The 25,042-nt window shown below is 68.0% G+C and overlaps 2 protein-coding genes across 4 annotated transcripts in view; one reads left to right on the top strand and one right to left on the bottom strand.

Annotated features, from left to right (window-relative positions):
- The window catches only part of SMG6 (SMG6 nonsense mediated mRNA decay factor), a 105,343-nt gene extending 94,240 nt beyond the window's left edge, over positions 1-11,103 (top strand). For both annotated transcript variants that reach the window (XM_082776360.1, XM_082776359.1), the window contains exons 16-19: positions 3,300-3,453; positions 6,548-6,759; positions 7,045-7,126; positions 8,921-11,103. In XM_082776360.1, the coding sequence (XP_082632486.1) occupies positions 3,300-3,453; positions 6,548-6,759; positions 7,045-7,126; positions 8,921-9,051 (579 nt within the window). In that variant the 3' untranslated portion in view covers positions 9,052-11,103. The remainder of the gene's footprint in view (positions 1-3,299; positions 3,454-6,547; positions 6,760-7,044; positions 7,127-8,920) is intronic.
- A 1,942-nt stretch (positions 11,104-13,045) lies between these two features.
- Positions 13,046-16,314, bottom strand: HIC1 (HIC ZBTB transcriptional repressor 1). 2 transcript variants are annotated; one of them, XM_082776362.1, is made up of 2 exons: positions 16,076-16,314; positions 13,046-15,125 (listed from the first exon to the last, which is right to left on the bottom strand). In XM_082776362.1, the coding sequence occupies exons 1-2, from the start codon at positions 16,125-16,127 to the stop codon at positions 13,180-13,182; spliced, it is 1,998 nt and encodes a 665-aa protein (XP_082632488.1). In that variant the 5' UTR covers positions 16,128-16,314; the 3' UTR covers positions 13,046-13,179. The 2 variants fall into 2 exon arrangements, with proteins under 2 accessions (XP_082632488.1, XP_082632489.1); XM_082776363.1 differs by lacking the exon at positions 16,076-16,314 and adding an exon at positions 15,704-15,720.
- Positions 16,315-25,042: the final 8,728 nt, after the last annotated feature.

The following is a 25,042-nucleotide window of genomic DNA, read 5'->3' as shown; positions in this document are numbered from 1 at the left end:
CGGCGGCCCCGGCTTGCTACCAGGCACGGGGCACGTTTACTCCTGAGGAAGACGCTGCCGAGGAACCTTGGAAGGAGGAAACCCTCCAGGAGAGGCGAGGGAGGCATTGTTCTCAGCCCTGCAAAACGCGCCTCCCCGACCCAGCGCACGGGGACGGAGCGGGCAGCGGCCCCGGGGTGCCCCGCGGACGGAGGGTGGCTCTCCCAAGGGTCAGGGTAAAAGGGGTGGCAGCAGGATGGTGACGGCCCATCCGTTCTGGCAGGGTGGTGTCACCCCCAGTGACCCGTCCCGGAGGTGGCACGCAGCTCTGCGGGGCTCCGGCTCCTGGCTTTCCTCTGCCGGGCTGCAGGAACCCAGCGCTGCGCTCCTGGCGGACCTCTGTGCGCTGTGGCATCAGCAGAAAACGCAGCCTGGTGGCTCGACCCCCGCACAGAGCTGTCCCCTTCCCAAAATGGGATCCCTCCGGCCAGGCAGCGGCTTCCGGGGAATCCCCCAGGTGATCCCAGCTGATGGATGAGCTGGGAATTTGGGACTGTGCGCGCAGGAGTGTCTGATCTCAGTGCTGCCACCAGCTGGGGCAGCTGGGGGAGCTGCCTCCGGCTCCTGCCGAGCTCCTGGGAGAAGCCCCTGACCAGGGAGCCGTGGCCGGGATGGGGGCTGCGGGTGGGTGCGGATTTAGGGGCTGCAGTGGCCAGGAGAAGGAAAACTGCCAAGCCGTGAGAAGAGCAGCGAGCTGCTGGCCCCAGGGGTCCCCTGCCGGGTGCCAGCCCCGCAGGATCCCTCTGCCACAGAGCCAGGGAGTGCAATTAGCCCCGATAAAACCCAAATCTGCCTGTCCTAAAGTGCTCGCACTGGGGTGGGGCTGCACCAGCTCAACCCCCGAGGGTCTCCCGGACCCCACCACCCACCGAGCCACCCGGGCCACCCTCCCCTTCTACCACGGGGGACGACGAGGCACAACGGGACCGGGGTCACGGATTGGCACCGTCGGCTCGCGGCGCAGAGCCCGGCCCGGCTGCGGGCATCCCGACCCCATCCCCACACCCCCTCATCCTCGCCGTGGGGCAGCGGCCGTGCCCGAGGGCCAGCGGAAGGGTTAACGCGGCGCTCGCTCCCCGTCCTGCACATGGGCTCCCTTTCATCTCTGGCTCGAGGCCAGCCGGAGCCTGTATGAATCACAGGCCACTCCTCTCTCCTCTCTCTCTCTTTTCCCCCCCCCCTCTCCCTCCGAGCCCCTTGGCCAGAGGCTTCTGCAGCCTTTTACTCACACAAACAAAAATAAATCTCGCTGCCGGCCTCTGAACCCTGCAAAGGCGAGTTTCCCTCTGGCTCCCCGAGCGGCCCGGAGCTGTGCGAGGGGACTTGGCACGCTCCCCGCCGACCTCGCTCTTTCACTCCCGGCGCATCCTGTGTCCTTCTCTCACCGGGCGGCCCGGGGAGCGGAATGGGACGTGACGGCCGGCACAGGCATCGCTCGCAGCTGCCAGGAATCGGCCGGGTACGGCCCGCCGGAGCCGCCGGGGCAGATGCCACCCACCAGGGACCCGGCGCCACCGTCACCTGCGTGGCCCCGGCCGGCCGGGTAGGTGAGCTTCCCGCTCCGTGCCTATGGGGCCGCGCTCCCCCGGCCGCCTGCATGGGGCTGGGGGCCGTGTCGGGGCGCAGGCAGGGTCCCCCCCTTGTTTTTTTGGATGGTCGTTGCCCTTCGCGGGCTTTCTGCTGGGACACGTGGCTTTGCTCAGCCTTCCTGCTTGAACTCCATCCCCACCGAGTAGGGCTTGGTGCTGCCCGGGGCCGAACATCCCATCCCTGCGCTCCCAAACGTTGGGGAAAAATCCACCTGACGCCCTCCTTGCTGCAAGGATGCAGGGGCAGCCCCGTGCCCTGGCTGCTGTCACATTGTCCCCTCGCCAGATGTCCTCCCGTGGCACCCAGGGGTGCAAACACCTCCCTGCCTCGCCACCCAGCACGTGGCCGGGTGCAGTCACCCCATACAGGCACCCAGCTGCCCCCCGGTGCCCCCTGCTCGCTTTTCGCCTTCCTGGCCGATGGGAGCTGTGGCCGGGAGGGTTGCGAGGCACGTGGGGAAGGTTCTGGTTGCTGCCTCGCCTCGGGGGAGGTGGCAGCATCAAGACATCTTGATTTAAAGCCAGATGACAGCACTTGGAAATGGATTAAATCCCACTTCTTTCCACGGCCGCTGCTGGCCCTTGCAGCTCCTCGTTCCAGGGAGCCTCTGGGGCTTTGGCACAGCTACGGAGGGGTTCAGACCCCAAACCCCGTAACGCTGGGCACAACGGGGTCAGCACAAGGGGCTGGGGGAGGCCGGGCTTCCCCTCCTGGCCCCGGGGTTGCTCCGTGTGGGTGCAAGCCCGGTCTCGCAAGGGTTCTCCTGGCGGTTCTGTTCCCCAGCAGCGCTGCTGTGCTCCATGGGTGAGCGGTTCCTATTAGAGGCAACAAACATCAGCGAGTCCAGGGGAGCTATTTTTAAGCGGAGGAAGCACTAGAATAGCATCCTGAGTTTTTTAAGCCCGTGACTTACTAAAGAGCCCAAGTGCTTCGATAGCGTCGGGAGGAATACGTGAGCTTTTCGGTCCCCTCCTGGCAAACGGCCTCGTCCTAAGGTCCGGGTCCAGCCCTGGGGGGTTGCTGCTAAGACCCACCCGACCCTCCCCATGTCTGTGAGCACCTCTGGTCTCTGGAGGGCGCGTGGGGCTCCGTCAAGGACAGCTCTGTGGGTTTTCAGGGCTGGAGCCCACCTGGTTTCCCAGCTGGATGTTGCCAGGAAAGGCACCGCACGTGCGGGACCTGGTGGGACACAGCGAGATGCTCCCCGCAGCCCTTTCCTGCTCGGGGTCCTGGTGTTAGGATGCTGCTGGCATGACTTGTGCGTCCCAAATTAGTTTGTTGTCGCTGGCAATCGTGTCACCTTGAGCTGTTTCCACCTGGAGGACAAACACCCCCCTTCCCCCAGCCTCCTTTCCCATCGGGGCAGGGCTCCTGGCATCGCTGCAGATCATCCTGGCTGCTGCCAGTCCTACAAATGGCACTAATTTCTGCTCCAGCCAGCCTGCCCCGGTGCCTGCACGGGGCTGTTGTCCTACGAGGGTGCTTTTGGGGTGGCTTTCAGCATCCCACTTGTGTGCAGGAGTGCTGGAGGTGTGTGGGTGGCACGCGGTGGCACACAGCACCCTTGCTGCGGGAGGCACGCGCGCCAGCCAGGCGTGTCTTCTGCTCTCGGTGGCCATGGCTCGCGGGGCTGACGTCCTTCTTACTCATCATCTGTCCCTCTCCTCCAGGCCGTGCTGAAAGACCAGAGTCAAATGAGGCAGATGGAGCTGGAGATCAGACCCGTCTTCCTGGTGCCGGACACCAACGGCTTCATCGACCACCTGGGCAGCTTGGTGACGCTGCTGGACTGCAGGAAATTCATCCTGGTGGTGCCCCTGATCGGTGAGCGTGGCCAGCACGAGGCGGGTGGGCTTCCTCATCCCCCGGGACGGGCTCTCCCCCCGTGCCAGCTCCCTCAGTGCTGCCCCACGTGCCCGCAGAGCCTGTGTGGTCCGCAGCCGGGTGGCTCGTGCCGCGCTCAGCCGAGCGGTCGCGGTCCTGCACCGGGTCTGGGCACGAGCCCTTTGCTTTTGCCTGCTTTTCTATTTGCTTGCTGGAGCTGTGTCTCGTCCCGGCAGCAGCCGGCGCTCCTTCTCCCCGTGCCTCGCCGCTCCCCTGCCTGCCAGCTCGCTGCCCGCAGCCCTCCCCAGGCTCCGCTCCCCGTGGTGCACTGAGGGGGTGCCAGGGGCCGGGAGAGGCATGTGGGTGTTAAACGGGATTTGGAAGGAGTTTTGGAAGGAGCGAGGAGGAGGAATTGTTAAACAATCAAAGCAGATAGCTTATCCCAGCTGAGCTGGGGCTTAGGCAGCCCGAGCAAATGGCCGGCCTGTGTCCCAGCGTCTCAGAGCTGCTCAAGCCCAGCCCTTCTTTTTATCCTTATAAAGCTCGCAGTAAAACAGCAAGCTGGTTCCCGTTATTGGTAAACACTCACCCTGGCAGATAACGGCTGTGCTGCTGGGTGGTCTCCCAGGGTGGCGGGAGGATTTGGGGAGATGCCTTTGCTCTGATTGTTTGATCGCTCGCTGGGCTCGAGGTAGCGCTCCTCCGGCCAGGGCCTCGCCGCGGCCGCCCGCGCCCCGGTGCCAACCTGGCCTTTAGGGGACACTGGGGACAGAAGGAGAGCTTGGGGACAGAAGGAAAGGATGGGGGCAGAAGGAGAGCTTGGGGCAGGAGCGGGGCTGAGCCTCTCAGAGCCCGCGTGCAGCCCCCAGCCCAGCCCCAGCCCCAGGGGGCCGGGTGCCAGCGCTGCCCCGTGGGCACCTCCAGCAGGCCCTGCTGCTCCCCTGCCCTCCCAGCATTTATGGGGCCTCCTCCCCGACTCCTAGCCCTGCTGGCCCTACAGCCAGCACCAAACAGCCGCCCTTCATGCAGGGTCTGGCTTGGGAAGGACTCCTAGGACTGGGGACAGGACCCCTGGGCAGTGGGCACGGGGCTGTCAAGGGGCTCCGTGGCTTGGCACGGCAGTGCCAGGGCGTTTTTTGGGGGAAAGAAAGGGAAGGAAGGCAGCCACCCCGGCACAGCCCCCGGGGCTGCGGAGCGTGCTAACACCTGGGATTGCTGGCACCTTCCCCGGAGCCCTGGCCCTGCCTCCCCGGTGCTCCCACGTGCTTCACGTGAGGCTCGTTCAGCCGAACCCCAGGCGGCGAGCAGGGGCTGCGGGAGGGCTGAAAGCCCCCGTTGCCCTCCCTGCCCTAGATGCTGCCTCCCTGGACCTCCAAAACGAGGACTGGGCCAGCCCAGCCTGGCTTGGGTAAGCCGGGGACCCGCGGCCACTGGGGGCAGAGGCCGTGGTGCCACGTCCCACCGCTGGCCTCCAGACCCCAACCGTGCCCTTGCCCTCGGCACCGTCTCTTCCTGGGGATGCAGCAAGGGGTTAAGCGTGCAGCTCTGCGTTGGGTTTGTTTCTCTTGCTCTTTAACCTGCTCCGTGCTCCTTGAGGCTGACCCCGCCATGGAGAAGCCAGGCCTGGTGCAGAAGCACAAACAAGCCTCCCCTTTGAAGCCTGTTTAGCTTGGAAGCAGGAAGGCAGATTTCGGGAGGGAATACCAGCTTTTCCTGTTTGATGTTCCGTTCGTGCGCAGCTCCCCCCACCCCGAACCCAGCCGTGCATTGTGTGCAAATGGCAGCACCAGGTCGCTGCGAGCAGTAGCAAGAGGAGCCGGCCGAGAGCGAGGAGCCGAGCAGCTCCATGCAGCTTTAATTTGAATACCCAGACAGTGAGTGCCAGTCTCACCATGGAACACAGCGATCACGCAGGCTCCCCGGGCAGTGATTCACAGCACTGGGGAGAGGCCTCAGACCCCGAGCTCTCTCCCCGAACCCCCAAGGAATGCATAGTTCCCACTTGAACTCAGGACTTGGCTCCAAGCTCGGAAACAATCTTCAGAAATGAAGCCATGGCTCAAACACACACACACACACACACACACACACACAGAGTGCGCGCAGAGGCTCCCTCGCACACACGTGCACACCAGCTCTCTCGCGCCCCGGCCTCGCGCACACGCAGCCCCGTGCACGAACGCGTGCGAGGATGCTCGTGCACGCAGCTGGGCACGCCGTGGTGCGCACGGCCTCGTGCCCAACCTCATCCTGCTCGCCCAGCGATGGGGCAGCACCTCCAGCAACCCCAGAGCTGGAGGGTGCCGTCCTCCCGGGGCTCCGCCGGTGTCCCCCCGGGGCTCTGTGCCGGGTTTGGGGGGCTGGGGAAGGGTTTTGGGTTCGGTGTTCCTGCTGCTTGGCAGCGGGACAGGAGGCTCCAGCTCTCGGCAGGCTCCGGTTGAGCCGAACGGGGTTGGGAAGCTGCCTGATCCCAGGCTCGTCTTCGGCAGCATGTGTGGGGACAGATGTGCGAGCCCTCTATCAGACCCAGATGGGGGAGGCGTTGAAGGGAGCGGGCTCCCCTGCGGGCGGCCCCGGGACGGCAGCTTCAGGTGTGAAAATAGGGCCAGGAGTCGTCAGGGAAGCGGGGACTGAGTGGGAGCCGCCTGCTCCCACGCGTGACCCCGCTCCCACGTGCTGCAGGGGGGGGGGCAGCAGCTTTTTGAGCCTGAAAAGGGAAGCCAGGAGGAGGCAGGGAGCCAGGCGGCGTGCCGCGGTGGCACCGTGCTCAGGGTCCCCTCTGGGGGCACGGGGAATTTCGTGACACCCCCGGACGGGCGGGGAGGTGCCGTCAGTCGCCGCGGCGGTGAGGGGCACGGAGGTCTCAGCGCTCCCGGGGCCGAGCCAGGTGATGTGTGGAGGTGGAAGGCAGCGAAGCTTTTCCAGAGCCGCGGCCAAGCCCAGGCGCACGGGGACGCTGCGGCAGCTGAACCCAGATTTCCTGAGCCAGCTCCCAGTGCCCCGGCCCCGAGGCCTTGGCAAGTGGCGTGCTTCAGCAGCGGGTCACGAGAGCACCTTGTCCCTTAGTAACTGTACCTCCTCTTCCTGTTTGAAGTGATAAACGAGCTGGATGGCCTGGCCAAGGGCCCGGAGATGGAGCACCGGGCCGCAGGCTATGCCCGCCAAGTGCAGGAGAGAGCCAGGAAGTCCATCGAGTTCCTGGAGGAGAGGTTTGAGAGCCGGGACAACTGCCTGAGGGCTCTGACCAGCCGGGGCAACGAGCTCGAGTCCATCTCCTTCCGCAGCGAGGACACCACCGGGCAGCAGGTGAGGGGCATCGCGACCCCAAGGGGATGGGGACACCGAGGCCGTGCTGCCAGCGCACGCTGCAAGGCTCTGGAGGGATTTTATCCTCCTCGGGGGGGATCCAGGGGACTCCATCCCTGGGGTCAGCGTGCTCCGAGCAGCCAGAGGGCAGCCCGCTCCCTTTGCAGGCTGCGTTAGGGCTCGGAGCAGCCCTGCAACACCATCTCCAGGGCAGCGTGGAAAGGAGGGTGGTGGGGCTGCAGGGTTTTTTTCCTGCTCCAGGGTAACATTGCCCTTTTCTTCCAGGGAAACAACGATGACCTGATCCTGTCCTGCTGCCTCCACTACTGCAACGACAAGGCCAAGGACTTCATGCCCTCTAACAAAGGTAGAACACCCTCACAGCCCCTTTGTCCCCCTCTGCTGCAGCCCACAGACTTTGCTCGCTTCTCTTTGGTGGTCCTTGGAGCTGATCCCTCCCACATTTTGCCTCTGTCAGCACCAAGGTGCCACCTCCTGCCTCCGCTCAGCCCCAGGCTGCGCCCCTCCTGCTGCGTTTCCAAATGCCCACCTCAGGGTGCACCTTTTGGGACTCCCCTAGCCTGTGAGAGTCCCCCTCCCAACACCCCCAGAGCCCATTTCATGGTGCCAGCAGTGCCATTAGCAGGAATTATCCCCCAGAGCGTGCACCAAGCCCATTAAACCTCTCATCAGGTGCCTTTTACTCTCTCCTCCTTCTCCCAGAGCGAGAAGAGCAGGCGCAGCTCCAGCGCAGGGCCACCTCCTGCCACCCTGTGCTGCACCATCGCTGTGCTCCCCGGGCTGTGAGGCTGCGAGGGGGACACCGAGGGGGACAGGAGGCTGAGGAGGCCGGCGAGGGCTCCTCCCTGCGAGCCCCGGTGCCTCCTGGCCCGAGCCGTTCTCCTCCTGGCGCCCACTTGGCATCGGCAGCGTGTGCTGGGACCAGACGGCCCCAGGGCTGCTGCCAGGGCGGTGGGGATGGGAATTAGATCAGCAGCTGCCCAAGAAATCAACCCGCATTTGTCAGTGCGAATTCTTAGCAGCTTAACTTGTCAGATTCACAGAGAAACCGTCACCAAATGTTTATGTGCAAATGATGCTGAATTTTGAAATCATGTGGATTATGGCGAATGGGGCCTGACAAGCTGACAGCCTCTGGTTTGTAACAAGGAGGCGCGTCACCAGCTCGCAGCAGAGGATGTTTATTGTTACACATTTCTTAAAGTGTCCGCACAAAACCTCCCCGATCCTGCTTTCAGCAGCCCTCGGCCCCAGCCCTGCCCTCCCGCACGCCCGCCCGAGCCCCCGGCTCCCCACGGCCGGGCCCGTGCACCCCTTCCTCCCACTGCCTCGGCCCCGACGCCGTGAGCGCAGCCCGAACCTTCCCTTCCCCTCGGCCTGCCGCTCCCGGCACAGCCAATCTGGGCCCATGTTGGGCTCCCATAAACTCTGTTTTTTCCATTCCAGTCCTGGCTCGGAGGCACTGTGTTTCCTGTGCTCATAGGAACAGTACTCTGGTCACAGGACCCAGCTGCTTACACATACCCCATATGCTTCCCCTGCTTCGCACACACGTAAGCGGAGCTCCCACATCCCCAGCCCGGCGCGTTGCGTGCGGGGCAGCTCATCCATCTGGGGGCAAGATCCTTCCAGTTATTTCTCAGGCTTCAGCTCTTTCTGCCTGTCTGAGCCTCCGCCAGAAACGCCTCGGTGTCGGTGGCTCCTCGGAAAAGCGCCTCAAAAAAAAACAAAAAAACAAAAAAAAAAAAACAAAAAAAAAACAAAAAAAACAGGGTTCGGGTTTAGATCTCGTAATGAGATCGCCAGAGTAACAGCACCAGCTTCCTGCTGCAGCCAGGGTCGCAGCCCGTCTTCCTGGCCTGGGGCAGGCACACCGAGCGGGCTGGGGGCAGAGCTCAAAAATCAGCCCCGAGCCCCTGCAGGAGGGAGAAGAAGGCCTCGGAGGTGAAGGGCTGTCTGTGGGGAGCTGGGAGCACCGCCGGGGTGCCGGGCGGCTGCGCTTTTTGGGGTGCTCGTGCCCCGTTTTGGCACAGGGTGGGGGCAGCTTGGCATGGGATGGGCACGAGGGCTGGGAAAGATCGGGTCCGGGCTTCATGGGGTCTGGGCTTCACCCCGCTCTGTCTTTTTCCCCCCTCTCCAGACGATCCCATCCGTTTGCTCCGCGAAGTGGTGCTGCTCACGGACGATCGGAACCTGCGAGTCAAAGCCCTGACCCGCAACGTGCCGGTGCGGGACATCCCCACCTTCCTCAAGTGGGCCCAGGAGGGCTGAGGGGGCCGATGGGGGGGGGTCCGAAACCCCCTGAGTGAGTAACGCAGCGCTCTGCGCTGGGAGCCCGGCTCCGGAGGCAGCCCTCACCGTGCGCCACCGCCGCCTTCCAGCCCTCAACGAACAATAAAACGCCGCCTCTTCAACCCACCCCGGAATGGCCGTGCTGCGAAGGGTGTCCCCCCCCCAACTCCACGCCCCGGGGGGGGCAGGCAAGCTGGGAAGGTCACAGCCCTGGATGGTTCACGCGGAGGCTGGGACGCTGAGGGTGCTGCCCGCCGGCCTTTCGGGAGGCGCCGGAGCGGAGCCGGAGAGCCCTGCTGCCCTCCGAGGGAAGTTTGGGGTGCGCCCGTGCCGGATCGCCAGCCTTTTGCTTTGGTTTGCTTGGTTGCAGAGAGCTCTCGAGTCGTGTGGGTCGGTGTCGCCTCGGGTTTGGAGGGCAGCGACCTGGGGACACGACGGCGCAGACTTTTGGGGACGGCTCGGTGTCGCTCAGCCCCACCAGCGAGGCTCCCCGGGGTGCCCCGGGCCTGCCCGCGCCCTTCGGGGGTGCCACGAACTTCAAGGGCAGCTCCCCCCTCTGCCGGGTGCCCCGCTCTCGCCATCGTCCCTGCCCCAGCCTCCTTGTCCTGCACGTCCCCGGCAGCACCACGTCCCCAGTCCTACCACCCCACGGAGGGGGACGCTGCCTGCAGAGGTGCTCGTCCTCTCCCTGCTGCAGGGTTTTGCTTCTTGAGCTGCGTTTCAGCCGTCCCTGTAGGTTTGCTGCAGGTGTGCGCCCTGCCTGCTTTGCGGGGAGGGGGGCTTTGAACACCTCCGATCCCCCCCCCAAGCTGCTTTCTGTCCTGCTCCCCTCCCACCCCACCATTACCTGTCCCTCCCCCGAGCCCCGTGTCCCCACACCGCTCCCTGCAGACACATTTTTCAGCACAAGACTCAGCATGAGCCCAGCGAAACCCTCTGAGCCTCTGAGGACCCCAGGACGGGCTGCGCGATGGGATCCCATGGCAGGTCCCATCCCAAGAGCCTGGGCAGCGCCTGGCCCCAAGACCAGCTGTGGGGTCCCCTTTCGGGTCACCCCAAGCCCCACAGGGACACGGGCACCTTATCACAGGGCTCTGCACCTGCAGGTCCATCCCGCACCGGGTGGATCGGGGTGCTGCCGAGCCCCTCGGAGCCACGTTGTCCCCACCACCGTGGCACTGCAGACCCAGAAGCCACGAGGGAACGTTTTCCCATGAACTGGCACCCCCTGAGGCTCTGTCAAACCCCGGTCCCATCAGCGGAGGGTGGGACTGACCCCCCAGGGCCACCACGGCCGTGGGAGGGAAGCGTCAAAGGTGGCAGAGGAAGCAGCAGGACCCAGCCCGACATTTTCCTTTCCTGCGTGGGTGGCTCGGACCTGGTGTGGAGCACGTTCGAGCAGGAAGCCCCGCTGTCACCCCGTGCCGGCTGCCTGGCCCCGTGGCGAGGACCAAAAGGGGGTCAGAGCCTCGGCAGAGCGTGGTCCTGTGGGGCAGCACCGCGGGCGAGCAGGATTTGTGCTCCTGTACCTGCACCATACGAGTGCCCCGGCCTCAACGCCGCTCACGGCAGGGCCTGGCAAAGGCTGGGCTCAGCTCAGGCACAGATCCTGAGCAGGACTTTGGGGTCCCCGAGCAGCGCAGGCGCTGGTGCCTGCAGGAGGGCACACGGAGTGGTGGTGGGAGCAGCGGACACGAGCACCACGGCCCCGATTGATGAACGTGAGCGACGGCTCTGCCGTGGGGCCAGCCCACACCTGCGCTCAGTGGACTTCACCTTCTCAAAGCTGTGTGTTTGAAAGGTTTTTTCCTAACAGTGTTTCACCCTGCGAGGCCAGTCCTAGGTACGAGCTGCTCGGAGGGACGCGCAGCCCTGCTGGACGCCCACCCCGTGCCCTGGGACGCTGCGCGGAGAGGTCAGGCTGCCACCCCGCTCCCCGTGGGGAGCCCGTTTCTCGGGGAGGCGGCCGCGTTTGGGTGATTTTGTCAAGTTGGTTTTAATCAGTTTTAGTATTAAACACTTGTCTGTGCAGCCTGGTGTCCTGTTCTCTCTCGGCGGGCGCGTTGCGGCAGAGATTTGGGACGGGGGGGACACCAGGGAGGGGACGGCAGCGGGACCTGTCCCTGCTTGCGAGGATGCTGGTGGCTGTCCCGTCCTGTCCTGTCCTGTCCTGCCCTGCGGCTCACCCCATGAACCGAGGGGGCTCTGGGCACACCAGGCAGAGCCCCTCACCTCCCTCCCGCAGCCCCGCACCCCCCGGCTGTGGGGCAGCTCCGCGGGCACGTCGCGGGTCCCCAGCCCAGCCCCACGCGGCAGAGAAGGACGCGAGGCTTTGCGTGTTAATGTCACTTTATTGCTCGTTCCGTTTCGACTATAGAAAAAAGGGCGAGGAGCCCGTGTACAAATCGGACGTGATACAGACCCGGCCGGCGGCCCCGCGGGGCGCTTCCAGCTGTGCTTTGGGTGCAGCTGCTGCCGGTGCTTGGCCCCCCCTGAACGGGGCACGGGCGCCCCACGGCACCTCCAGCCGGGTGCTGGCGAGCCCCAGGAGGACCCGGGCAGCCCGGCAGGGACCCAACCAGGCTCCCCCTGCCCGTCCCCAGCTGGGAACGGGGACCTGGGGGTGGCCAAGGGGTGCGCCACGGGCAGGAGCAGCCAGCGCAGGCTAAGGCACAGTGGCTGCGAGGCTGGGGCCGGTCACTGCCCCGGGGCCTCGTGTGCAAAGGAGAGGAGGGGGCGCGGGGAGGGGAGAAGCTTCACATTAGCCCCAGGCAGAGGGGTCGTGGCCCGGGCCAGGGGTAAGGGGAGGGGGTCCGGACTCGGAGGGGGGCACCAAACAGAAGGCACGAGAGGGGTGCTGGGGCAGCGGGGGTGCCCCGCGGGGGCTCGGCCCCCTGTCAGTGCAGCCCAGCCCGGGGCAGCTCCACGCCTCCCTCCCCGGGGCCACGCTCGGCTCTCCCCATGCAGCTCCCGGCCCCCCCCCGGCCCCTTCCCGTGGCCCCGCGCCTCCCCTGCCCACGTCCGCGTAGCTGACAAACCCGAGCGCTTTGTCTTTGTCATAAACTCCTGGCCCGGGCTCCCCCCCAAACCCGACCCGACCCAGCTGCGCTGGGGACGGGGATCTTTGGCAAAAAGAGGTGAGCGGCCACCGGGCTCGCCCCCCCGCCCCCCCCCAGGACGGCGGCTCCCCGGCTGCCCCCGAGGGTCCCGCAGCCCCACGGGGCCCCGGGCATCCCTGATGGCGAGGCGCCTGCTGGGGCAGGGCGCAGGGGCTCAGTCTGTGACAGGCCCTGCCCCACCTCCCAAAAACGCGGGGTGGCCGCCGAGCCACGGGGTCAGGGCCGGGAGGTCAGTGCCGCTCCGGATCCAAGAGCATCGCCCGGCCACGGCCATGGCCACAGCCTCGGCCACGGCACGGACCCGGCCGCCTTCCCTCCCACCCCGAGAAACCCTTCGGGCCCCTCCGTCAGTCCGTCCATCCCCGAGCTCCCCGGGGGGAGGCCGGCGTGCACCTCCCCGCCTTGCTCGCCGCTCCCGGAGGCCGCCGGCAGCTCGGAGGCATCGCTGGATCAGCTACTCACGGGCCCGCGGCGGTCGAGGCGGCACAGTCCGGGTCCCGTCGCAGCAGAGCCGAGCTCCGGCGGGTCCCACCGCGGGGCCGGGGGGCTGCCGAGGGCGTCCCCGTCACCCCGGGGTGGGGGTAGAGACGGGGACGGCCCCGAGGTAAGGAGCGGGCTCATGTCCTCCAAAGCCTCGAGGCTCAGCCCGGCGTCACAGCTTGTGCTTCGCCTCCCGCCCCAGTCCCGGGAGCCGCCGCGGGGCCCGGCGGTGGCGGCGAGGGGGGCGGCCGAGCCACGAGGGCAGTCCCTGAATTATCGGCTGCTCCCAGGCGAGCTGGGGCGCCCGGCGCTCTTCGCAGGACACGCCATCCAGCCGGCCCGGGGCAGCTCTCATGGGACTTTCTGCTACGAGCGAGTTCTCCGGGGCCGGCGGCAGCGCCGGGGGCCGAGCACCCGCCACCTCCGCCCCCCAGCTCCATGCGGGGAGGCAGGGGCACGGGGAACCCCACGGGCCCCCCGGCCGGGCCGGTGCGGCCCCCGGCGGGCGCTAGGGGGGCGAGTAGCGCTCTATGGTCCGGGCGGCGTCGGCGTGGAGGTGCGGAGCCTGCGCCAGCACCTCGGCCGCCTTGTCCTGGCTCAGCCCCAGGTGCTCGGCCGTGAACTTGGCCAACGGGTAGAGGCTCTCCATGGCCTTGGGGTCGCTGAGGAAGTGCGAGGTGTGGGAGAGCAGCTCGGCCGCCTTCTCCTGCTTGAGCCCCAGCTGGTCGGCGGTGAGCCGGGCCATGGCGTAGACGCTGTCGGGGAAGTCCAGCTTGGCTTTGCCGTCGGGGCCGGCCGCGTGCATCTTCATGTGGCTGATGAGGTTGCGCTGCTGGGCGAACTTCCCGCCGCACACCTGGCACTCGTAGGGCTTCTCGCCCGAGTGGATGCGCATGTGCTCGGTCAGGCGGTACTGGCGCGTGAAGCGCATCCCGCAGGCGTCGCAGGCGAAGGGCTTGAGGCCGAGGTGGCTGCGCATGTGGCGGGTCATGGTGCCGCGCTGCGTGAACTTCTTGCCGCAGATGGTGCAGGGGTACGGCCGCGTCAGCCAGTGCGTCTTCTCGTGCTGCCGCAGCGTGGCCGGGTCCTTGTAGGACTTGTCGCAGGACGAGCAGCGGTAGGGCCGCAGGATGTCGCCCAGCCCCGGGCCACCCTTGTCCAGGAAGGGCACGGCCTGCTCCGCCGCCGCCTTGTGATACAGCTCCTCTTCGTTGTGGGCCTCCACGTGGGCGTTGAGCTGCTCGGAGCTGGGGAAGCCCTTGCCGCAGGGGATGCAGACGTACAGGTTGTCGCCCAGGCTCTCCGGCTCGTAGCCCAGGTGGTTGCAGTAGCGGTCCAGCGCGTCGCCGGGCGAGGGCCCCTCGCTGCTGCCCGTGTCCTCGCTCGTGCTATTATCGGGCTCCAGGTCGTTGCTCTCCACGCTGGGGTACCGGGGCTGCGGCGCCGCGGGCGGCGACTCGGCCTTTTCCTCCCGCTCCAGCTCCTTCTCCGCCTCCCCCTCGTCCAGGTAGGGGCCCAGGGGCTCGTGCTTCATCCAGCGGTACATCAGCTCGCGCCCATCGCCGCGGGGCAGGGGGGGCTCGGCGCAGGGCGGCGTGCTGCGGAAGGGGTCGGCGGCGTGGGGGTGCCCCCCCGGCTCTCCGCCCGGCGGCGAGTCCTTGTAGGAGGCGGGGTGGCCGGCCAGGAGGCCGGCGCTGACCGGGGGGCTGTCGTGCCGCGGGGGCAGCGAGGGCTCGCGGGGCTCGCCGGGCAGCAGGCGGTCGGTGGGCAGGAGCTGGGCGGAGGGGCCGGTGGGGCTCTTCTTGGAGAGGTCGAGGCCGCAGGGCGGCGAGCAGTGGCGCTCGGGCGGGCACAGCCCGTGGGGGTGCAGGGGGGTGCCCTGCGAGGCCGAGGCGTAGAGCTCCCCGCACTGCGTGTTGAGCGGCGCCGCCGGCTCCACGGGCGGCAGGTCCACGGGCCGCGGCGTCCCCGAGTAGCAGGCCTGGATGACCGGCGTGGCGGCGCGCAGCCCCCGGCCCAGCTTGTAGGGCGCGTAGCCCCCGCGCAGGTGGCAGTACTTGCCGCTGCGCTTCAGCTTCTTCTTGCAAAGCGCCACCAGGCCGGGGATCTGGAGGTAGCTGGCGGCGGCCAGCACGGCGCCCAGGCTCTGCTCGCCGCCCGGCTCGCACTCGGCCAGGCGGCCGGTGTAGATGAAGTCGAGGATGAGGCGGAAGATGCCGGGGCTCACCATCTCGTGGTCCAGGTTGAGCAGGTTGTCGTGCACCACCAGCGACTTGAGGTAGGCGCTGCTGGCCGCCAGGATGTTCTTGTGCGCGCGGAAGAGCGCGTTCTGCACCACGATGATCACGTCGCACAGGAAGCCCTTGGTGCGCTGCGTGTTCAGCTGCAGCAGCAGCTGCCGCGAGTGGCTCGGCACCTCCATGGCGTCCAGCATCGCGCTCCTCGCCCGCCGCCCTGCAACACACGGCCCCCGTCAGCTCTCCGCCGCCGGCCCCGCGCGCCCCCGCTCGGGCGCACGGCCCACGGTTTAGGGGTGTGGGGGGGAGCTCCTCCAGCACGTCGGGGGGCTCAGCCCACGCGTGGAGTGGGGGGGGGGGCTCAGACAGCACCTCGGGGGTCCGGGGGGGCTCGGCCCCAGCCCCAGCCCCAGCCCCAGCCCCAGCCCCTCTCTCTCCGCCGCGTCCCGGCCGCTCTGCGCGCCGCCTCGCCCGTTGCCACCGCTTATATCGGGGCTCGCTTCTCGCCGGCCGGGGGGGCGGGGAAGGGGGTTAAAACCCCCGGAGGCATTTTTGGAGAAAGTGACATCACCCGCGGCAGCTTCCAGCACCGCGCCGCGCCCCGGCCCCGCCGCCCCGGCAGCGCCCCGGCCCCCCGCTCCCACCTGCCGGCCCCACCGGAGGAGATGTACAGGGGGTACGGAGGGAAGTGGAGGGGGGGGGAGGAGGAAAAAAGCCCGACCCGGTGCCCCCCGAGCAGCGGGGAGAAGCGGAGCGGGGCCCGCCCGCCCCCCCGGGGCCGCCTCTCGCCGTTACCTGCGCCGCGCCGCTGCCCCGGCTCCCCGCGGCGCCTCCCCGGCTCTTATGCGCCCCGGTCCCGGGAGGCGGCCGGCCGTGCCCCCGGCGCCCCCCGCCCCCGTTTCCTTTCCCCCCCCCGCCCCCCGCGAGGTGAGCGGGGGGACGGCCGGGGAGAGAGGAGAGGGGGGCGCGGGGCGGGGGGGGGGGGCGAGGGGGATGCAGGGTGTGGGGGGAAGAGACCGGGACCTCCCCTCCCCTCCCCGCCTCCCCTCCGGTGCCGGTCCCCCCCTCCCCTCCCCTCTACCCCGCCGCGGTGGGTGCCGCCGAGCGGGGCCGGTTTTTTTCCCTTTTTTCCTTTTTTTTTTTTTTTTAATTTTTTTTTTTTTTTACCTGGGCGTCCGGTGGCCTCCGCCAACCAGCCGAGGTCTCGGTGGACTCTCATGGCTCAGCCCCGGGGGGGGCGCCGCCGGGCGCTGCCCTCCGCCCGCCGCCGCCGCTCCATGCCCGGCGCTCCCGGCCGCCCGTGCGCCCCTCGGAGCGGGCGGCGGCGGCGGCGGCGGCTCCTCGGGGCTCCCGGCGCCGCCAGCTCGGAGGTGAAACCCGGGCTGCGAACTCCCCCTGACCCCGGCCTGAACTCCGCGCAGCGCCGCTGGCTGTTAAAGGGACGGCGGGAGGTTTCCTCCTCCCCTCCCCGGGCGGGGCACGCCAGAGCCGGGCCCCCCCCCCCCTCCTCCTCCTCCTCCTCCTCCTCCTCCTCCTTCTTCTCCTCCTCCTCCTCCTCCTTTCTCCGAGCCCTCTTTCCCCCCTCCGCCCCGGCGGGAGCGGGAGAAACGGCGGCGCCGCCTCCCTCCCGCTCCCACCGCCCCTTCGGGGCTCCCGCTCCTCGGGGGGCGCAAAGGGAAGGGATGGGGGGGACCCCCTTTACGCGGACCCACCGAGGTGAAACCCCCCGGGGGTGGTCTCCCGACCCCTGTTCCCCCTTTCTGGGTCCTCTCCCGGGCTCCCCTTTTCCCTTCCCATCACCAGGTGAGCCCCGACGGCGCGGCCGCAGCGCCCCGACGGCACCTACCCCGCGGCTCCCCCGGCGCCGCCGCTGCCTCCCTGCCCGCGGCCCGGCTCCGTTCGTGGGGCGCCATCTAGCGGCCCCCGCCGCGCTCCGCCCCCGCCGTCGGGGCTCGGAAAGGGCCGGGGGGGGTCGGGGAGGACGGGGGGGGGGACCGGGAGGGGAAGGAGGGGACGCAGGGTGGAGGGGGAGGGGGGGGGGGGGGGGACACCCGCGGCTCCTCCCCGTGCAGGTGCGCGGCCGCCCCGACGGGGCGTCCCGTGGTGGCGGCTGGGCTGGGTTTTGGGGAGGAGGGTGGAGGGTGGTTGTGTGTGTTTTTTTTTTTATTAATGGGGGGGTTCTCCCCCGCTGTCCCCCCCTCGCCACCTCCGGTGCTGCCTTGGAAGGAAGGGTGGCCCCCGGTGGGACACCTCGACGTGACCCCCCACCTCTTCGCCTTCTTCTTCCTTTCTCAGGGGCGCCCCGCAAGGAAAAGCCGTCGGGGGGGTGCCGAGTGAGCGGGGGGGGGCTCAGCCGGCCCTGATTTGCCGCTGATGGAGGGGGGGGAGCACGAAGGGGGGGGGGGGCACAGCCCTGGCGCCCAGATGTGCGGCAGCAGCGGTGGCTTTTGGGGTGGGCCGGGGGGGCTGCGGCGGGGCGGGGAGAGGAGGAGCGGGGGGAGGGAGGGGGCAACACCCTCACCTCGTGTCCCCCCCCCCCCGCCTCCTTCCGCACCGAAATATCTGCTTGCTGGGCCGGGGGGGGGGGGGCGCAGCCCGGCTGCCCCCGACCGCAGGCGCTGCCTCTCGCTTCGCTCTTTCGCTTCTCCTTTCTCACGGCCGCAGCCGCTTGCGCAAGCCCCGGGGCCGCGGCTTCCACGGCCGCGGCACCTCCAGGGGGGCTGCTGGCACCCCACCGCCACGGCTGGGTGCCCCCAGCATCGGCCACCCCCCTCCCCGATTTTGGGGGTCTCACCCCTGCGCTCTTGGGGAGCAGGAGCTGGCGCTGGGGTCCCGCAGTGGTGGCCTCGGCGCTGTCCCCAGCGCGAATTTGGTGCTCCCGGTGCGCTGCGGCCGGGGGGACGGGCGCTGCCACGCGTGTGGCTGCTCCCAAAAAACGCCCTCGGGGGTCAACATCACCGGCAGCTCGGCCACGGGCACCCCCAGAGCCGGGACGTCCCGCTCAGGCTGGGGCCACCACCCCGGGACCTGGGCACGGGGACACGGCCGCTGCCCGGCCCGAGGGCACCCTGCAGCGGGCACGGCCCAGGGGAGGACCCGGCACCCCAAATCCCTCCCCGGTCCCCATCCTGGGCTCGCACCGCCAGGATGCTGGGAGCGGGACGAAGGCGAACAAACATCGGTGCAGAGCCGGGGTTTAATCTCAGCTCCCCGGGCACTAATTTCCCTCTTTTTTTTTTTTTAATTTTTTTTTTTCTTTTCTTTTTTTTTTTTTTTTTTTCCTGTTCAATTAACGGCTGGAAGTGTTTCAGGTTCTGGCAGGGAGCTCTGGACGTCGCTGTGAGCGATGGCTCCCGCGGGCTCCGTCCGGGTAATTTACGGGGCTGAGCTGCATAAATCACGGCAGCCAGCGGCTCCCAGACAGCTCCCTCCCCGGGGCCGGCCGGGACCCAGGGCTGCCCCAGCTACCTGCTGAGTGATGCTGAGCCCCCGGGGCACAAACCCGGAGCAGGGAGCGCGGAACCTGCAACCTCCCCACCCTCTGCTCCTCTTCACCCAGCGCCCAGGGGCTGGGGCAGGTGGGGAGTGAGATGAGGGGGGTGGCACTGAAGGACCCCTCCCGTCCCATCCTGCCACCCCGAGGGGTCCCGGCAGCGGGGCTGGAGCTCAGCCCCGGTGGGCTCCGAGCAATCCCCTGCCCACCCCCCCCAACCCCCGGCCGCATCCTTGCACGAGCGGCTGCGGGAGGAGGCAGCGCGGGCGCCCAGGAGCGCGCAGGAAAGGGGCATTTTCGCCTCAATGTGCTGAGCAGATTGGAAACAGCTCTGCTGAAGTCATTGGCTCTGTTGGGAGGTCTGCGCTGGAGCGTCTCCCGCCCCGTGCCCCCTCCCCACGATCAATCACGGCGCAGCAAATTAGCCCAGATGCTGGGAGATTCGGTTCAAATCCAGCTGTGGTTTGGATCGCGCTCGCATGCCTGGCTTCATGTGGGACCTGGGCTTTTGGACAGGATACAGCCCCCCGGTCTCCGCAGGGCCCTGTTTCCCAGCTCAGCCTCTCCCCGAAGCCCACACACATGTGTTCCATTAGGGCGCCTTGGCCAGCCGGGCCGCATCCGGCACCGCCAGGAGCCTGGAGCCCCCGCTGGCAGCTCGCACTTCATTTCGCCGGCGGTGCCGGGGGCACGGCAGCCCCCCCTGCGTGGCCCCCGCCTGGCCCTGGCCTTCGTAGGGGGGCTGAGAGAAACCCCCCCCCCGGCATCACCAGGCTGAGGCCGGGAAACTCGTGACGGTGCTGAGCGGCTCCCGGCTGGGGGAAGCTGTGGGTTTGGGGCTGCCTCGTGGCCGAGCTGAGCCCCGCCAGGTGCTCCTAACGTGCCCGGTGCACCCCAAAACCATAGGATCTTTATTTCTGGGGGCAGGAAGGGCAGAGCCACAGCACCCTAATTGTGGGGTGGGCGAGGGGTGCCTCTGTGGGGTGGGGTGATGCTCGTTGGGGCAATGGGACCCCTTTTTTTTCTGGGGTGATGCTGGGATAAACAAGGGGGCCCTATCCCTGCAAGGTGATGTCTCAGTGGGATCCCTTCCTTGTGGGGTGCTACGAAATGGGGCAATGGGATCCTGGCCCTGCAGGGTGACCCTCAGGAGCCCTTCGCTGTGGGGTGATGCTCAGCAAGGTGATGGGACCCCTTCCTTTTGGGGTGATGCTCCATGGGGCAGTAGGACACATTGTGGGGTGATGCTTAGTGGGGTAATGGGATCCCCTTCCCTTTGGGGTGATGCTCAGCAGGGCAATGGGACCCCTTCCATTTGGGGTGACGCTCCGAGGAGCAGTAGGATACATTGCGGGGTGATGGGACCCCTTCCTTTTGGGGTTATGCTCCATGGGGCAGCAGGACACATTGTGGGGCGATGCTTGGCAGGGCAATGGGACCCCTTCCCTTTAGGGTGATGCTCAGCGGGGTGAAGGGACCCTTTTCCTTTGGGGCGATGCTCTATGGGATATAGTAGGATGCCTTGTGGGGGCGATGTTCAGCAAGGCGATGGGACCCCTTCCTTTTGGGGTGATGCTCCGTGGAGCAGGACACATTGTGGGGTGATTCTTGGCAGGGTGATGGGACCTCTTCCCTTGGGGTGATGCTCTATGGGGCAGTCAGAACACCTTGTAGGGCGATGCTCAAGGCGGTGAGGACCCCTTCTCGTGCCAGCCCCCCTCCTTTTTACCACGATGCCGCACTTTGGGGTCCCCCCCCCCTTACCAGCTCCCCACGCGCTGCGCACCGCGGGGCCCCCCGTGCGCCCCTATCCATGGGGAGCGCCCCCGACGGGACCGCGGTGGTTATAGGGCGGGGAGGGAGGGGGGGGGGACAAAACCTACAAAGCCCACGAGATGGCAGCAACGGGCCACGCTCCGGGACGCCCCCCCCCCGCCACCAACACCCCCCCTCGGGGACATTTTTTTGGGGGGGGGGGGGACACACGACTTCATCCCCCACCCCGCTCCTTCCCACGGGCGCACGGAGTGCGCGTCGGGGGACCGTGGGTTGGAGCGGGGTGCGGGGGGGGTGCGGGGGAAAAATATCGGCCCCCCCCGGTCCCGGAGGGGGTGGCGGTGCTCCGGGGGAGGCGCTGCGCAGCCGGTGCCGGTGGGCCGGCCCCGGTGCTGACTAATCCCGGGGCTGAGTCACGGCTGCGGCGGGGAGCGCTGCGGCAGCGGCGCCTCCAAACCGGAGAGCCCCGACGGGGCGGGCGCTGCTGCACCCATCCCCGACGGGTTGGGGGGGGGGGGGGGGGGATTAAAAAAATTAAAAAGGGGAGGGGGGGGCGCACACGCACTGTGGGGGTCCCTAATTTATAGGAGAGAGGGTTCCGGGGTGGGGGGGGTTGAGGAGGGTTTTTGGGGGATGTGAAGCCGCTGAACGGATTGCGGAGGAGGGGAGCGGGAGGGAGGGGGGCTGTTTGGGGGTGTAAGCGGGGGAGGTGGGGTTGGTTTTTTTTTTTTTTATTTTGGGGGGGGGTCGTGGCAGCGTGCGGCCCTGCGCAGCGGCGGCTGCTGCTGTCAATGACAACGCCGCTGTTGCCGTGGCGACCGCTATGATGCTCCGCCAGAGCACAGTGAGGTCAGAAGGCTCCGGCAGGAATCGGGGGGGGGGGGGGACACGACGGGATAAAGAAGAGGGGGGGGCCCCGTCCTGGGGAGCCACCGGGGAAAAGTCCTACACACCCCAAAACCGCCCCACCGTGTCCCCAGCCGGCTGTAGGCTCAGCCTGGGGGAAGTTTAGGATGTGTGTGGGGTGCGTGGGGGGGGTGGAATTGGGGATGAGAAGCCCCAGCCTGTCCAATCGTGGCCCCCCCCTCAAAAAATAAAATGTTTTTGGGGTGTTCAGCCCCATTGGGAAGGTGCACCGTGCTCGCTGCGAGGCTGGAGAAGAGGGGGGTCAGGGTAACAGCGTGCTGCAGTGGGGCAGCTGCTGGGGGGGTAGGGAAACCTAAACGACCCCCCCCCCAAAAAAAAAAACCAAACCACAAACACTTTGTGCTGCCCCAGCCTCCTGCAGGGCATGGGGCTGGCACCCATGGGTGCTCACAGCCCCCCCCACCCAGGCCCTGCGGGGGGGCTCACGGTGGGGGCAGCCAGGACATTGGGGTGGGTGCTGCCAGGGCTTTATTTTGGGTGGGTTTGGGCACCCCCCCTCCAAGACCCTCCGGGGGGGGGGTGGGGGGCCTTGTGCACCCCCTTTACCCCAAAGGGCAGCCAGCAGCAGGGCTGGGGGGGCACCATTGGAGGGGGGGGAGGTCTGGGAAATGGGGTCGGGGGGGGGGGGGGGTGACACCCATTGGGGTGCTGGACCCCCCCGGAGGGGCGCACAGCCCCCCCAGGCTGCAGGAGGAGGGATGCTGAGGCGAAGAACCAGGGATGGGGATGGTGGATGGGGGGGGGGGTCCCTATAGGACCCAATCCCCCCCCTTCTCCCCAAACCCACCTGCGGGCCGCTACCTTCCTCCTCCTCCTCCTCCTCCTCCTCCTCCTCCTCCTCCTCCTCCTCCTCGCCCCCCCCCCCAGCCCCCTGCCCCCCCCCCCCCCCCCCCCCCGGGCCGATATAAATAGTAGCGTCTTCCCGTTCCCTAAATTTCCTCGCTGACGTAGCGCTCACGTCATTGTGTAGGTTGCTGCTTTTCTATGAATGAGCCCGAGATCCCCGTTACTACGAGCCCGACCCTATAAAAGCCCCGCGCTCTGCGGACAGCGCAGCACCGCCACCGCCACCGGGCCGGGATGCTCCGGGACCAGGGGGGTGTTTTTTTTTGGGGGGAGGGGGGGGGGGTGAGGTAAGGAAGAAGCAGGGATGGACCCCCCCAAACACCCCCCCCCCGGCACCCTCCAGGTAAGCAGGGAAAGAACCCGGGGGGGGGTTTGGAGGGGGGGAGCGCAGGGAAAAGGGGGGCGCGGGGAGCTGCACCTGCCCGTCGGGGGGTTGTGGGGTGGGGATGGGGGGGGGTAAAAGGGATGAGGGGGGGGTGTAAGGGGGTGTCAGGGTCCTGGGGGGGGGTGTCCGGTGCTGGGGGGGGCTCTGCGGCTGGCGGGGGGGGGCGCGGGGCCGCCTGGCGCAGCCCCACGTGCGGCGGGGGCGGGGCGCGGGGGCGGGCGCTGTGCGCGGAGCCGCCCCGGGGGGGCGCACGGGGAGGGGAAGGGGAGGGGGGGGACCCGGCCTTTTCGTTCCCCCCCCCCTCTATTAAACCCCCGTCCAGCTTTGCAGTGTGTGTGTGTGTGTGTGTGTGTGTGTGTCCTCCCCCCCCCACCTCGTGCTGCGGGTGCCCCCCCCCCCCCTTTTTTTTTTTTTTTTCCCCCATCCCCTCCCCCCTCTCTCTCCGCAGCGCGCCCCGACGGGGCCCCCTCCAACCCCCTACTCCCCAAATCCCCCTTTTCCCACCCCTCCCCACGGCCTATATCCCCCGTTTAACCCCCCCACGTCGGGTCGCTCGCCTTCCCCCCCCCACAAACAGCTCGGGCGCTTTCACCCCGGCCGTCGGAGGAGCCTGGAGACCCCCCCCCCCCCCGCCCCGTCGAGGAAAGCCCGAGTCAGCGCATCGGCACCTTGGCTCTAGACTGCTTACTGCTGCGTACGGCCGGGCCAGTAACAGTCTACAGTCATGGCTACTGAAGCATGACCCACGGCACCGCCACCGCCACCGTCGGGGGGGGGGGGGGGACACGGGGGTGGGGGGGGACAAGGACACACCGGGGGAGCCACGGAGAGCCCCCCCCGGGGGGGTTTCTTTAGGGTTGGGGGGCAGCCGGGAGCTGTCCCGAGTGCTGAGCCGTCGGGGCGGCCCTTGGAGCTCCGCGCCGCCGAGGGATGGGGTTGGTTAATTTATTGTTCATTATTATTAATTATTATTAATTATTATTAATTATTTTTTTTAAGGGGGGGGGGGCACCGGCTGGGAGGGGGTGTCCCGGTGCCCGTTTGACCCCCGCTTTCTCTTTCCCCCCTCCGCAGACACCGAGCTTCCCCCCCCCCAAACCCCCCCCAAACCCAGGCGGACGCCCCCCGCTGCAGCCCAGGTAGGGGTGGGCCCGACCCCACGGCGGGGCGGACACGCGTGGGGCCGCCGGGAGGGCGCTGGGAATTTGGGGCGGGGGTCTGGGGATGGAGGGGGGGGGGGAAGGATGCTACCGAGGACCCCCCCACACTTTTTTTTCCTCCCCATCCCGCGGCGTGGGCCGGGCGCGCTCGCTTGGTCGGCGTCTCCAAGGCACCGGTTGAATCCCCTTCCCTCCCCGACCCTATAACCCGCCCCACGACCCTATAACCCCCCCCACGACCCTATAACCGACCCCCCCCCGACCCCACAACGCCCCCCCGACGTCGCTCGGGCGACCGTGGCTTTAGATTGTTACTGTGCTGCTGGGGGGGTAACAGTCTACAGCCATGGTCGCCGGGCCCGGCGCACTCGCAGCGCGGCAGCAGCGGCCCCCCCCCCCCAAAACCTCCCCCTCCCGACCCCATAACCCACCCCCCCCCGACCCCATAACTCCCCCCGGGGCTCGGGGGGTCCCGTGGGGGCTGTGTGGGGGGGGTCCCGTCGGGCACAGCCCGCCCCCCGCGGCAGTAGGAGCTCACATGCAGGGTGCAGCTCGCCGCACATCAACTCTTACTGTTCGGGGGGGCGGGCGCGGAGCGGCTCCTCCTGGGCACCGGGAACGGCGGAGACCCCCCCCCCCAAAAAAAAATCCCCCCCCAACCCCTTCCCCAAACTCCCCCAAGCCCCCTTTTCCCCCCTTTTTCCCCCCTCACCTGTCCGGCCGCCGCGGGGAGCTCGGAGATCCCCCCCCCGCCATCCACCGTGCCCCCCGACGGCACCGGGAGATGGAGCCGGGGGGGGAAAGGGGATGGAGGGGGGGCTTGAGGGGGGGGCACGGAGGTTTGGGGGGGTCCTGGAGGTTTTTTGGGGGTCCAAAAGGTGTGGGGGGGTTCCCCGGGAGCGGAGCACAGCCCGATGGGTCCGGGAATAAGGGGGGGGCTTCCTGGGGGTGGGATTGGGGTCGCGCCCCCCCATACAGGGGCTCTGCAGGTTGAGGTTCCCCAATGGCATCCCAGAAAAAAGAAACCCCAAAAGGGGAAGGTGGTGGTGGTGAGGGGGGGACCCTGCGCTGCCCCCCTGATTGGGGTTTGGGGGAGGTTTGCCCCCCCCAGCCCACAGCGGGGTGCCCCGTGTCCCCAAAACCCTCCCCTGGCCACTGTGGGATCCCCTCCGTGCTGGTGCTGGGGGTGGGGGCACCGCCACATCCATGACCCCATAGAATTTGGGGCCCAAAACCCAAAGCACGACCCCAGGTGAGGGGGCAGGGGGCAGGGACCACGGCCCCTCTGTCCCCTGGGTCCCCTCGGTCCCTTTTGTCCCCTGGTGCTGCTGTCACCCCCCAGGCCGAGGTCCCCCCTCACCCCTCGGCCTCAGATTTTCTTCCAGAGCGCACCCCAAACACCGCAGGGCTCCGCCGCCGCCTCGCAGCACGGCCCCGAGCTGTCCCTACATGGGGACGGCGCCGTGCACCCCACAGAAATCCCACCCTACAGCGGCCGGGGGCACGGCCCGCACGGGGTAAGGCCGACCCCAAGGAGCCCACGGCCG

This window comes from Aythya marila (assembly GCF_965140915.1).
Source record: "Aythya marila genome assembly, chromosome: 20".
NCBI lineage: Eukaryota > Metazoa > Chordata > Aves > Anseriformes > Anatidae > Aythya > Aythya marila.
The sequence above is the reverse complement of the archived record's forward strand: the minus strand, read 5'-3'. Positions and strand labels throughout refer to the sequence as shown.